Source organism: Danio aesculapii, chromosome 23 (assembly GCF_903798145.1).
Source record: "Danio aesculapii chromosome 23, fDanAes4.1, whole genome shotgun sequence".
In the NCBI taxonomy this organism is placed as follows: Eukaryota; Metazoa; Chordata; class Actinopteri; order Cypriniformes; family Danionidae; genus Danio; species Danio aesculapii.
This window is the reverse complement of record NC_079457.1, coordinates 45,294,871-45,307,412: the sequence shown is the minus strand read 5'-3', so window position 1 is coordinate 45,307,412 and position 12,542 is coordinate 45,294,871. Positions and strand designations below refer to the sequence as shown.

Genomic DNA, 12,542 nt, shown 5'->3' with positions numbered 1-12,542 from the left:
TTCACTGACTCTGGCGGCAGAGGTTCCACTCCCTGTTTTCGTTACACCCCAAGTTCATCGTGGAGGAGTGTGTTTGAACCATCTTCGCACATGATGTGTCCACTTATGATCATTTACCTCGTTCCAGGATGGGACTAATAAACGCCAGATCAGTGGGTCAGTTGACATTTCTGGGTCAGTTGACATTTCTGTGTGGAGTTTGCATGTTCTTCCTGTGTTGACTTGGGTTTCCTCCAGGTTTTCCCTACAGTCCAAAGACATGCGGTATAGTTGAACTGAATAAACTAAATTGGCCATAGTGTTTGTGTGTAAATGAGTGTGTATGGATGTTTCCCAGTACTGGGTTGCAGCTGGAAGGGTATTGGCTGTCTAAAACATATGCTGGATAAGAGTGAACCATAGTTTTTGAGGACCCAACATATTTCACCCTGTGTGTTCTTAGAACTGCTTCCAGTCCTCAGTCATGAGCTTTCAATGACAAAAGTTCTGGCTTAGATATCATGTTCAGGACATCAGACTTATGGTATAATAGGAGATCAGGTGGATCAGGTGGGGTAAAAGCATTATTCCTGCCCAGCTGAAGCCAGAGGCACACTGGCCTTCTGGCAGACCAGTGAGTTTTCCGCTGGGTTGATGAACTTTTCTTATGTTCTGATCAGCCCATAAAATGTTTAACAGACTATTGTTTTTTAATTGATTAATTAATTAATTGATGATGACGCTCTGAAAGTAAGATGTTTTTGTTTCGGACAGATCAATCTATGTGACATAATTTGCAGCCCGTTGGTTCTTTTCTCTATTGACATTGGGCTGACTCAATGACAAACTCCCATTTTGGGCTCTGTGTGAGCATGCAACGTTGGTGTATATTTGTCAAAATAGTCAAGAGTCTAAGAGATGGAGAAGAAATGGAAGTGTAACACTCATGCACTTACCCTTAATTATTAGTATAAAGAGCAGTGGTCTAGGATTTTTTTCCAAGGAGGAGTGATAGAGTTTAAGTATCAAACACTGATTCACTTTGTGAAGTTTAGTTATAAACTAATTTCGAGAGGATCACGTGCTTATGATTGCTAGCGGGTGGATCCGCATTATCCAATTCTCAATGCACCAATCAGACGACTCCTAAGCTACTACAAATACCCTGGGTTACATTCCACAGCTATCTTCGTTTTGAAGAATCCCCCCTTCCACCCCTACTCCTCCTTCTTCCTAGATGGGTGACACGATGGCCCAGTGCTTAGCACTGTTGCCTCACAGCAAGAATGTCTCTGGTTCTAGACTTTACCAAACCAACAGACATTTCTGTGCAGAGTTTGCATTTTCTCCCCGTGCTCACGTGGGTTTCCCCCTGGTTCCCCGGTTTCCTCCGACCGTCCAAAAAACATGCAACATAAGTTAATTGACTAATCCAAACTGGCACTATAGACAAGAGCAATCACTGGCTGTTCATTGGTTATTACAGCGGGGGAGTTCTCGAGATCTACCTGAGCTCAAACTTCCCTCCCGCCTTGCAACGGGAGGGAGCCCCGGGCTCGAGGATCTTATGAGCTCAGGGCTCTCTCCTGGGACAGCATGCCAAACAAGCTTATAATTAATCATCAGCTAAGTGTGAACTCTTGAAACTCAATATATGTATTTATAGCCGGCATTTATGTAACAATAATCAATTAACCAAAAACAACTTTTCTTCCTCCTGTCACAGTGTATGTCAACAGAAACACGATATCCCCTTTAAACTCAAAAATAAATGTCTTTTTTTTAGAGTATAGTTGATGTCAAACGTTTCAACGTCTTTTAAATTCAGAGTTCAATTTCAATATTCTCCTTTCCGTTGAAAAAAAATCTAATAACTCGGTATCAGTTTATGTAGAACAAAATTTTGGGGAAAAAAAATAAGGAAAAGAATAAATGTCTCAAAATTTAAGTCTGAGCTCTGGTGGAAAAAAAAAACGTCCCAAAAAACTAAACAAAAATGTTCTACCCAGGTAGTGTGTGTTTAATTTAATGTGATGAGATCTCCATCGCTTATCTTGAGATGAAATTGAAGACATGCCAAATGGAAACAGTTCCTGCTGGTAAGGAATCCTGCACATGTGCTATCCGTCATGAATCCAGTGGCCATATCAGATCAGGTATATAAAAAACAACAACTTGCATTGATATTGCAGTCTATGGATTTGTTGTTTGCAAGATGGGTGTGTGTATTCCAACTGCATTGGTTCCCCGTTTGAGCTTTCAGTGATAGTACGAGAAGTGCGGAGCCCTTCAGCTTTGTATCAGATGATTGAGGTGAATGTTTAGATCAATCAGTTCATTCAAATTTTTTTCTGTGTCGTGACTAATTCTGATTGAAATTTCTTTGTTAGTCCACAGCAAAACATTTACTTCAGGGAATCCTCCACCCAATTGGTCTGAGCAGCAAGGGTACGAAAAGTTATTGTGTAATCTGCCACTGTTTTTCTGCTTAGAGTGAGCGACAGCAGCTGCAAGGACTCGTATCATCAGCTGGGGGCTCAAACACCTTGTGAAAGTGGGTGAAGGAAAGGAGCCTCCTTCAGTACTCAAGAATACAGTGGCCCATTCTAATGTCATTTTAGTGAGTAGGGTACACACAAAGGCTTTTCATCATTGTAGTTTTAGTGAGTTCTGTCTCTCGGCCCTCCCGTGAAGAAAGGTAGTGTCACAGTGTTGCTATTTCAGTTGTGTAGAATTATTTTGGGAGCTCATGGCCCATATTATAGTTTGTGTTGCCCTGTGTTCCTCTGTCTTGTTATCCCCTTCCCTCTTGTTACCCAATTATTGATTAATTTGCTAGATGTGATCAGTTTGACTTTTTTATACCGCTTTTGTGCTCTGTCTTGTTGCTGCTAATGCTGTTCAAGGTATGTTTAGATTTAGTTATGTTTTTCCTTTCTGGGGTTACTCATGTTTGTTTGTTTTTTGTTTAATAAAACAACTTATCTGATTAGGCGATTGGGTCAGCACTTTCATTTATTCACCCCTGTATTGCAATGCAATTGTGACATCACTTAATGCTCAATCCTCATTTAATTAGAAACTTAATTATCTAAATTGATTTAATCACTGCTTTATTGCTATTTCAAACCTCTGTAGCATGGACAAATATAAGTTCTCTTTAAAATTGAGGATTTTGTTGTGCCATTAAAGCAGTTCAAATGTGTTTCATGAAAGAAAACACTGAAATGTATTGTAATGGTAATTGCGACGGCCCGCGACCCACAAGCTCACTACTGCCACCTGCTGTGGTGCCCTGTGAGCTCTGAGCGGTGAGAGTGCTCACTACGGAGTGTAGTATGTCAGAATGTTTCCCGTGCCACCGTGTGTAATTGTGTAGTGGAATTGTGTACCCGGAATGGGTTCACTAACAGGTGTGGGATGCCCAACACCAATAACAAAAAAAAAAACAAAGAGTTCTCAAAAATTGATGGCCTTGTCCCGGAAGTGTAAAAAAGATGGTTTATTTACAAGGATAACGTAAAACAGTCCAGTGAAGATAAATGGACAGTGACCTATTTCCCAAAAAGGTATGTACAAAAAACAAAAACAAAGTAACAACTCAAATAAACAAAACAAAATACGATATATACAACACAAAACAATATATCTACAATATATTAGAGAGAAACTTATCTACGTCACACAGACACTAGATAACAGGGGGGGATTGCTTATGGTTCTGCCACAACACGCTCGCTAGCCAGGTAAACTGACCATCTTTTTTACACTTCCGGGACAAGGCCATCAATTTTTGAGAACTCTTTGGGGTTTTTTTTGTTATTGGTGTTGGGCATCCCACAGTAATATTCTGTAAAAAACAGCAGGTGTGTTAACTTCATTCCTCAATTCTAAATAACCCCATGTGTGTAAAAAGGCTTATTTGGTATGATATGTGTGCAAAAGTAGTGTTCTCACTAAAACATCTAAATAGGTGTGATCAAGCTGTGAAATCAGCTTCTTTCGTTCATGACCATTTTGGGAGCTCGAAGAGCAGCACTGAAGTTCTCATTACTGTCACACTGAAGATAAAACACCTTATTTGTCCATAGGTTATTTCTATTTAATCAGACTGACCATCTACTACATTGCGACTGTGTGTCTGTGTGACTGTGATTTGGGGTTTTCATTCTTAAATTATTTGTTTTTGACTCTTTTATTTATTTATTTATTACTATTTTGTATGGAAAAAATACTTTATTTAAATTCAGTTATTATTAGTTATTAGTCTGTGGACTTTTGTTTAGTGAAACTCAGAGCACCCTTTTTTCTCGTCTGTTTTCTTGTGCTTTTTGTAGAGTATGCATGGATTTTTTCAGTTCGAATCTAAAACTGAAGAGGGAAGTAGGCAAGTGAAAGTTTGCATTATCAGCAGTGGTAAGAAAAGCTGATCACACACTCATCTGGACAGGCAGTTTAACACACTTCAGTGTGATTCTGGTAAGCTCCCATTGTTTGATATTCATTAAAATATGTATTCCAATATTCCATGTACATACTATAGTAAGTACAATAAATTATGTATAATTACAAGAATCTTTATTTAAACCAAACCCGTATTTGAACAATAATCATACAGGTAAGTGCATAATGTAATCGCATACATAGTTAATTACACAATTAATGCATCGATAACTGAATAGAAACACTTCAATAAGGACACCTAAAAATAAAATGTAACCATACGAATTTACAATGTGGGTTTGTACTGTGAGGTATCGTATATTGTCTAAACAATTGACGGTTTTGCTGTATTTAACGATGTGTTAATCCTACTTAATTACAATATATCTTTTTATTTAATTTAATAAAATGGAATTTAATCAAGCGGTCAATGTTACATAGTAGTGAAAAGAAGGTTTTAAATGTAATTATTCATGTCACTGCAAATACATACAGCATGTGGGAAAAGCTTTACTATTTTTTATTCCTCAAACTGACAGATTGTTAGACAACATGGCAGCTGATGTTCTCTGTTCTTCCTCTTTTGAGTGAAACTGTAATGATGGGACTGTAAATCGATGACCTATTGTGTTTTGTTGAACAAAAGTAGAATACAGGAGTAGTGATTTACACCAGTATAAGTATTCCGTCCGGGGGAATGCAGGGGTAAATTTTGCCTTTGCTGGCGAGCGAGGGGAGTGCTGGGGACATAAATCAATATTCTGGGGTTGTGGTTATCCCAGATGATTAGGATATTGAATGGCGATTGTTTCTACTTTTAACTTGAGTTTTTGAGTTGTTATTAGAAAAATTGGAAAGTTTTTGTGTATCTGGCAACCGTGATTTCAGTTGTAATGTCTGAGCAAAGTGATAAATTTAGCCATTCCAGACAATATACAGACATTAACTTTTGCTGAAAAAAACATGTCTCTGACTTTGTCTTTGCCTACCAAAATTTTAAGTCTCAAACTGTTTGTATCCCTTATCTAGCCAACGCTCACCAACTGCTGAGTTATCGCTTCAGATACATCAACAGAGCACTGGTGAACCTGAGAAACTTCTATCAGTGAACAACTCCACTGAAGGAACCCCAACACAAACACAAGTAAGACTCTACGCTGAACTGCTGCTCTTAATCATAACCTCACTGAATAATCAATGCAAATGTTGAATGGTAACACTTTATTTTGATGGCCCCTAGTGCTTTTAGTTGACTATAAGTTTCATTGAAACGACATGTCAACAAATTCTCAGAGTATTTTAAAAAAAGCTGCTTACTCTGCTTTAACTGTCAGTCTGTGATCTTTATGTAGAAATAAAAAAACGAATTCATTATAGAAATAAAAACTGAACTCAGCACAAAGTCACATGAATTTCCTACCGATTTCCAATGTGTTTTGTGAATCTGTGCCATTGTCGTAAACTTTTAAAGATGTTTGTTAATGAATGATGCACAGTTGCATGGCAAGCTGTAATTCTGCGGACATTTAAACTTTCCCAAAACATGATATGGCACAAAACAAAGCGCGATTGGTTTTTAACCCGCAAGTCATACAGAGTCTTTGCATCTGAAAACACATGACGCATTACTGAGGAGAGGTTCAGCCACATTGCTGTAGTCAACACTAGTCCCACCTCCAACTTCTTCTGATTGGTCCACTGCTCTCTAACAGACTGTATGACAAAAGAGTGCTGCTGTGAACACAAAGGCCAATTAGATGTGTTGTGGAATGTTCTCAACAGCACTGAAATGTTAGCAGGAAATGGACATTTTTTAAATTTCAGTACCAATTGTTCCCAAACTAGATCCTTTTATAACAGTACTTTTTAGGTACAATAGCTAGATTCGTAACCTCAATTCCATGTTATAAAATTAGATCTAATGTATGGCTAAGGTGATGGGTCAGTCCAATGACTTTTTGCTATATCCCAAAAGTCTTAATGTATTATTTGTGTCATGTATGTGGATGTTGAAATCTCCCTCAATTAGCATTAGGACTATTGTCTGTTATTTCATTAACAATGAAGTGTTAATGAAGTGGTCATGAAGTGACCTGGGGCCTCATGTACAAAGACTTGCGTTGAATTCATACTAAAACATTGCGTACGGACAAAGCTGTAAATGTGTGTACACAGTAAAAACATCAGATGTATGAAACACTGCGTACGCGGAATCCCACGCATATTCCCACTCTTTGTTCATCCAAAATAACGTAAAACTGAGCGCATGTGCACGAGCGCAAACCCCTTCCTGCCTCCTCCCCCGTATAAATATGGTAATGACTCCACTTTGGCAAAACCAAACAGAAAATCAATGATAAAAGCAAGCAAGAAGAGAAGCTTCAAAGAATGTGAACTGGAGGTGCTCCTATCGGAGGTAGAACGGAGAAAAACAGTTAGTTGTCCTCAGGAATTAATAATTAAAGAAAAAATAGAGTGGGAGAGTTTAGCTGACGTGGTTAACGCAGTGGGGTCTGAACATCGCACTGTGAAGGAATTCAAAAAGAAATGGTCTGACGTAAAGGTGCAGGTTAAGAGGAGAACAGCGGCGCACCGTCAAAGTGTGGACCAAACAGGGGGAACAGGGGATGCTGAACTAACACCCTTTGAGGAGAGAGTTGCCTCAATTGTGGGCAACACTTTACTGTCTGGAGTAGTATCCGTGTCTGTGGGAGACACAGATGTATTAGAGGAACACTTTGTTAGGGTGGTATAGCAGCACCCTAGTACAGCACATCATAGTCAATGAACTCCGCCAAAACCTTTCTGACGCCTACATCAATGCCACTTAAATCTTTCTAGCTCTGATCTCCTTAAACTTCACTCCACTGTCACAACAGACTCCACATCTTCCACTCCACAATCAAGAGGAACCTCCCGGACCACAAGCTCACAACACGCTCTATGCCCTCATCCTACTCTCTCCCCACCAGATCACGAACAACCTAGACCATCAAAACCCACAACAACCTGAAGATGCCACACCCTCCAGCCACACTTCCTCCTGACTCCTTCTCCAGACCACCCTCTCGAAGCATCTAGACAATCTAAGCTTCCAGACAAAACTCCCCTTTTTCTTTGACTCCCGCAGTAGTATATTTGTGATATATATATATATACACACTTCATCGGAATTTGGACAGTGTACGCCCACCCCAATATTTTGTCTAAAAAGGCAGGTGTACAAGGTAACCGCATGGCTAGAAGATCGTATGTCCAAGCTCATTTCACAAGTGAGTTGTGAAGCTGTTCGACTACAGTGATATACGGCATCATTTTAAGTAAAGCAATAATTTGAAATTCTGTTCCAAAAACATGGACAGAGGAAAACACTGCTTTCATTGCTAACATATAGACATTATACCATGAAAACCCAAAGGAGTTAAGCTATGGATAGCCATTGCAACAGTAATGTTGTATTGTCTTACCTTAGTATTCACGCAGATAACCTTGAACAGCTTTTCTCAAGCTTTGATTTATAGGTTGTTGATGGGAAAAAAATATTTTTTTTGGATAATTTTGACTTTGGCATGCTAAAACTACTTGATTGAAATTTTGTGTTATGTCCACACGACTCCTCATTTATTTCACTATATTGTGTTTTGTGTATGACCTAGCTTAATGAGCATGATCAAATGGGTTGTGGTTTTATAGTGTTGCATTGCAATTAGTTTTCATTTCACATACATTTTCAGAGCTCAACACTAAGAATTTACCTTATTTTCTCTAGCCACGCTAAACTAATAATTTCTTAGCCACAATTTTTAAATAATGTGTCAAAACAAACAAAAAATAGCTGTATACATACACTTTTTAGCTGACAAAAATATTCTTTAAAAATTATTTACGTAAAAAAATATATTGTCATGTATCTAAAATTATGCACAGAATTGTGTCCGTATCTCACGTCACCAGTAAACTTTAATAATGAAAGGGTGATCACGCGCACATGGTTAATGTTAGTTTCTTTAACAATTTGTTCAAAGAATGATTAAAGTGAACGTGTCAACTGCTGCTCGTTACAATTTTTAAAAAATCTCAAGCTCTTGAAAGCAGCAGGACTGTGGCTGCATGAGCATCGCCTTTTTCCCAGTCTATTTCAAAGACAGCTGACCACACCAACAGGAAACAGGAGTATGCAAGCTTTTTAGGGTGCATTCACACTAGCACTTTTGGTCCGCACCCGAGTTCATTTGACATCAGAGTACGGTACATTTAGCTAGTGTAAAGGTGTCTTCTGAACTCGCGCACCCATGAACCATAAACGAGTTCGCCTGAAAGAGGTGGTCTAGGGTATGATTTGCACGAACTCTAGTCCGGTTCACTTCTGGTATAAATGCAATCGTACCAAATAATGGAATGAACCGCCAACAGTACAACAAACTTTCATTTTCATAACGCTCATTCATGTGTGTGTCTGTAAAACACGTAGAAAGGGCTGAGAAAGGGCAAACACAGTGATAATGTCTGCTTTTCTCCTCCAAAAACAGCTTCTGCAGACATCGCGTGATGTTCTGAATGTTTATAATATTTTTTGTGGCAGATGGACGCAAGTCGCTTCCTGAATGTTCAAAACTAAAAGATTCAGTAAAAGCAGAAAGACCGCGATGTGCAGACGTCTTTCCATTTTGGCGCTTTGCTTTCATGGCGGTCACCTAGCAACAGCCGTATACACAACAGCAGTTCGACCGGGGTTTAGAAGGGATAAAGACAAACCAGCCAAAAGTTGGGGGGAGGGGTGGGGCAATAAAACTTTGGTTCGGTCCAGGCAATTGAACCAAATGTGAAAGCACCCTTAAACACTCGCACATATCACATCACCTGTGTGCCGACACTAAGGCCCGTTTACACTTGTACGTTTTAGCTTTAAAACAGCATTTTAGAATGAAAATGATCCACGTCCACACTAGCGTTTCACCCAGCATTTCTGAACAGCTCTCCGTCTACACCACACCACTGAAAACGCACATCACGTGACCACACACACACACACACACACTCTGGCATGCGCTGCAGCATATCTACCCAGATGAGAGCTGTGCTTGTCGGACTGTTCATCAAGGATCTACCACTGGATCTAATGTTAATATATTTGTTAAACGTGATATTTTATTCATCTTGTTGTCTATATCTAATGACATATTCCCCGACTTGAATCTATTACTTGTTCTCAGGTAACGTGTTTTGGCTGAGCGCAAAAATAGGTTGATTAATGTAACCACGTACATTCTGTAAATTGATTGTTTGCTTGCCTTTATTTCCTATATTATATAAACTTATTGTATGTGATACTTTATAATGGCCATTAGCAAAAGAGAGGGTATGTTTCATATTCTCAGTGAGAATGAAAGGAGGCAGTAATGTTATAGGCTCTGCTTGTTATAAATATGCATACAGTGAAGATGACAGTCATATATATATATATATATATGCAGCACGACGCATCAACATTTCTGCTGTCTGTTAAGTTGTTAATATATTGTAAATATAATTGTATAATAAACCAGTTCTTTATATGATGTTTTCATTTTATTGTTAAGATAGTGAAACAACATACGTATCCAGGATGATGTGAATAAGGTTTAAAGTACACTGTTCCCTTTGAATATTTATCTGACATGTCCTCAGGAGTCTGTATTCCATAACTTACAAGGAGAGGATGCAGGACTGAACTATGTGTAGGCTACTTAATATTAGCTGCGTCCCAAATCGCATACTTATGCACTATTCTACACCATTTTGTAGTATAAATAGTGTAAGTAGTGTGTTTACACTGAAAACTCTAAAAATAATAAGTGCACTTTAATTACCCGGATGATGCACTCATTCAGACAGTAAAATGAAGTGTGGCATGATGGACACTTCACGCACTCAACGACTGCAGTTTTGCTCACATAGCGGAAGGGGCGGAGCTATCAGGTGCACATGTTGGATAACTCTATTTATTTTGGATTGTGAAAGCAAAATTCTCCTAAGACAGTGGTTATAGTGCCTCCCGATGGTGAATGCGGTTATACTCATGGCAGGTGTTATTTGATAGTTTGGTGATTTATTTTACTGATTTGGGCAACCGCCAAACGTCATCAGGGAAACGGTTTGAATTTCCGCTTAGTAAAAAAACATTAGTGTGCCCTTTGGGACAACACTACATACATATACTATGCTGTTGTGTGTGGAAGTGCATAAGTACATAGTGCATGTGTATAGTGTGTCATTTGAGATGCAGCTATTGAGAAAAAGCCCCAATCAGAGAGGCGGATGTCTGCAGCCCCGCCTCCGTTTTCAGATGTCTCCGTTTTCCCTCATCCACACTAAGACGGAGCAGCTTGGTTTTAGAATGAAAACAGCCTCTTCAGCATTTCCAAAACGCTCCGTTTTTGGTGCTCGAAAACTCCAATGTAGTGTGGACCAAAGGCGTAACTGTAGCAAAACTTATGCGTTTTAAAACGAAAACGCATTAGTGTAAACGGGGCCTAAAGTTCTCGTCAGTGAGTGAGGATAACCTGTGGATAACACTACAGGTATGCGTGTGATCATCCTCTCATACAGTATCATATATATTCTCAATTCTAAGATCACATTTGCACACATTTTGACAAACGGTCATACACTAAAATTCCAATCTTTAATGATAAGCCAGCACTGGCTTGATCAATCCTGTCGACTGTCCCAAGCATCTCTCACGTTGGCCCCAGGCCATTCTTATAGTTGAACCCTGCTTTTAGGAAAACTACAATTTAAAAGTTATTTTGGACCAGCCAAAGTAGTTAGTGGAAGAGGTTGTGGGTGAAGCTAAACTCTACCTGCAGTTAATGTCAAGCCCATATTGTGCATGTTGATTGCTGCAGCAAAGTAATGGCCTGAGCTTGCTTTATGACTGATCTTGTCACAAATTAATTACTGTTGTTCCTCATTAATATCAAAAGTCAGCCCACACATATAAAAATTAGCTCTCAAATGGTAGAGCTTTTCATGTTTTAACACTTTGTTATAATGATTATAGTTGTTTTTGTGTCTTTCAGGAAGTGCAGAAGTAAAAGCAGACCATGGACAGCAATGATGTCTTCAACACCACCCCAACTACATATTGGGATTATGATGATGATGATTATATATTTTATATTCCATATTATTATCAAATTATTCCCCCTTATCATACTTCTCACTATACATATTTTAATCAAATCAGACTCTCCATCTTCAGCATCGTGGCTGTGTGTGTGGGGCTGCCGTGTCTGATTTGGGCTTTTTACTCTGTGCACCTTCAGAGAAAAGCAAGTGGTCGGGTCTCAGCCTTCATCATCCTCCTCCTCCTAAATGACCTTCTGCAACTGCTCCTCTATACATACATAGTGTCATATCTACTGTCTTTTGTTTCTTCTGACCACCACTTGATAACGGTATCTGCTTGTCTGAAGATCATTGGCCTTTACCTGCAGTCGCTTGTGGCTCTGGAGGCGGCTCTGACTGTGAAATATCCAAGGATTTCTACTCGCATGTGCTCATGGCCTTGTTACATCATCTCCATCATCATACTTCTTATTCTTGTCATGTTTGTTTTTGGAGTAGTTTTCGGTGGTCCATCTGTTGGTGTTGTGTGCTGGTATCTCACATTTGGCTCAGTTCTGCTACCTGCATGTTTATTGGTTGCCACAGGTATAATCATCTACAAAGCATCGCCCACTGCTCCCGGCACACCTGTCACTGACTCCAGACCAGGTGCAGTGGTGTTTGCTGTATCTTTATTTACATTACTTGTGCTCTATTTACCAAGTGTGATGTTCCTCTTGTTGGAGATCCTCGATCACAAGTCTTGGTTGATAATGACAGTATGTTTGTTAAGCTTTACAGTCATTTCCGAGCCTCTGCTGTGTGTGCTGGTCTGCAGACAGAATCTCAGTGCTCAGACAAAACAGACACGCATAGAGTTCAACTCTGAGCAGACATCAGTCTGAACTCAACACCTGGCAGGATTAATTTCTAACATTTAAGAAAGAAAAAATATACCAATTTGTAGTATCATAACATTATTTGTAGTCATTTTTATTTGGCTGAAGTTTAGTTTTTGTTCTTCTTATACT

The 12,542-nt window shown here is 39.2% G+C and overlaps 1 protein-coding gene across 1 annotated transcript in view; it reads left to right on the top strand.

Moving 5' to 3' along the window:
* The first annotated feature begins 4,356 nt into the window (after nucleotides 1–4,356).
* Nucleotides 4,357–12,542, top strand: part of LOC130217522 (uncharacterized) — a 9,493-nt gene continuing 1,307 nt past the window's right edge. The window contains exons 1-3 of the mRNA XM_056449633.1: nucleotides 4,357–4,458; nucleotides 5,452–5,566; nucleotides 11,484–12,542. The exon at nucleotides 11,484–12,542 is cut by the window's right edge and continues 1,307 nt beyond it. Of these exons, the coding sequence (XP_056305608.1) occupies nucleotides 11,508–12,416 (909 nt within the window). The 5' untranslated portion in view covers nucleotides 4,357–4,458; nucleotides 5,452–5,566; nucleotides 11,484–11,507 and the 3' untranslated portion in view covers nucleotides 12,417–12,542. The remainder of the gene's footprint in view (nucleotides 4,459–5,451; nucleotides 5,567–11,483) is intronic.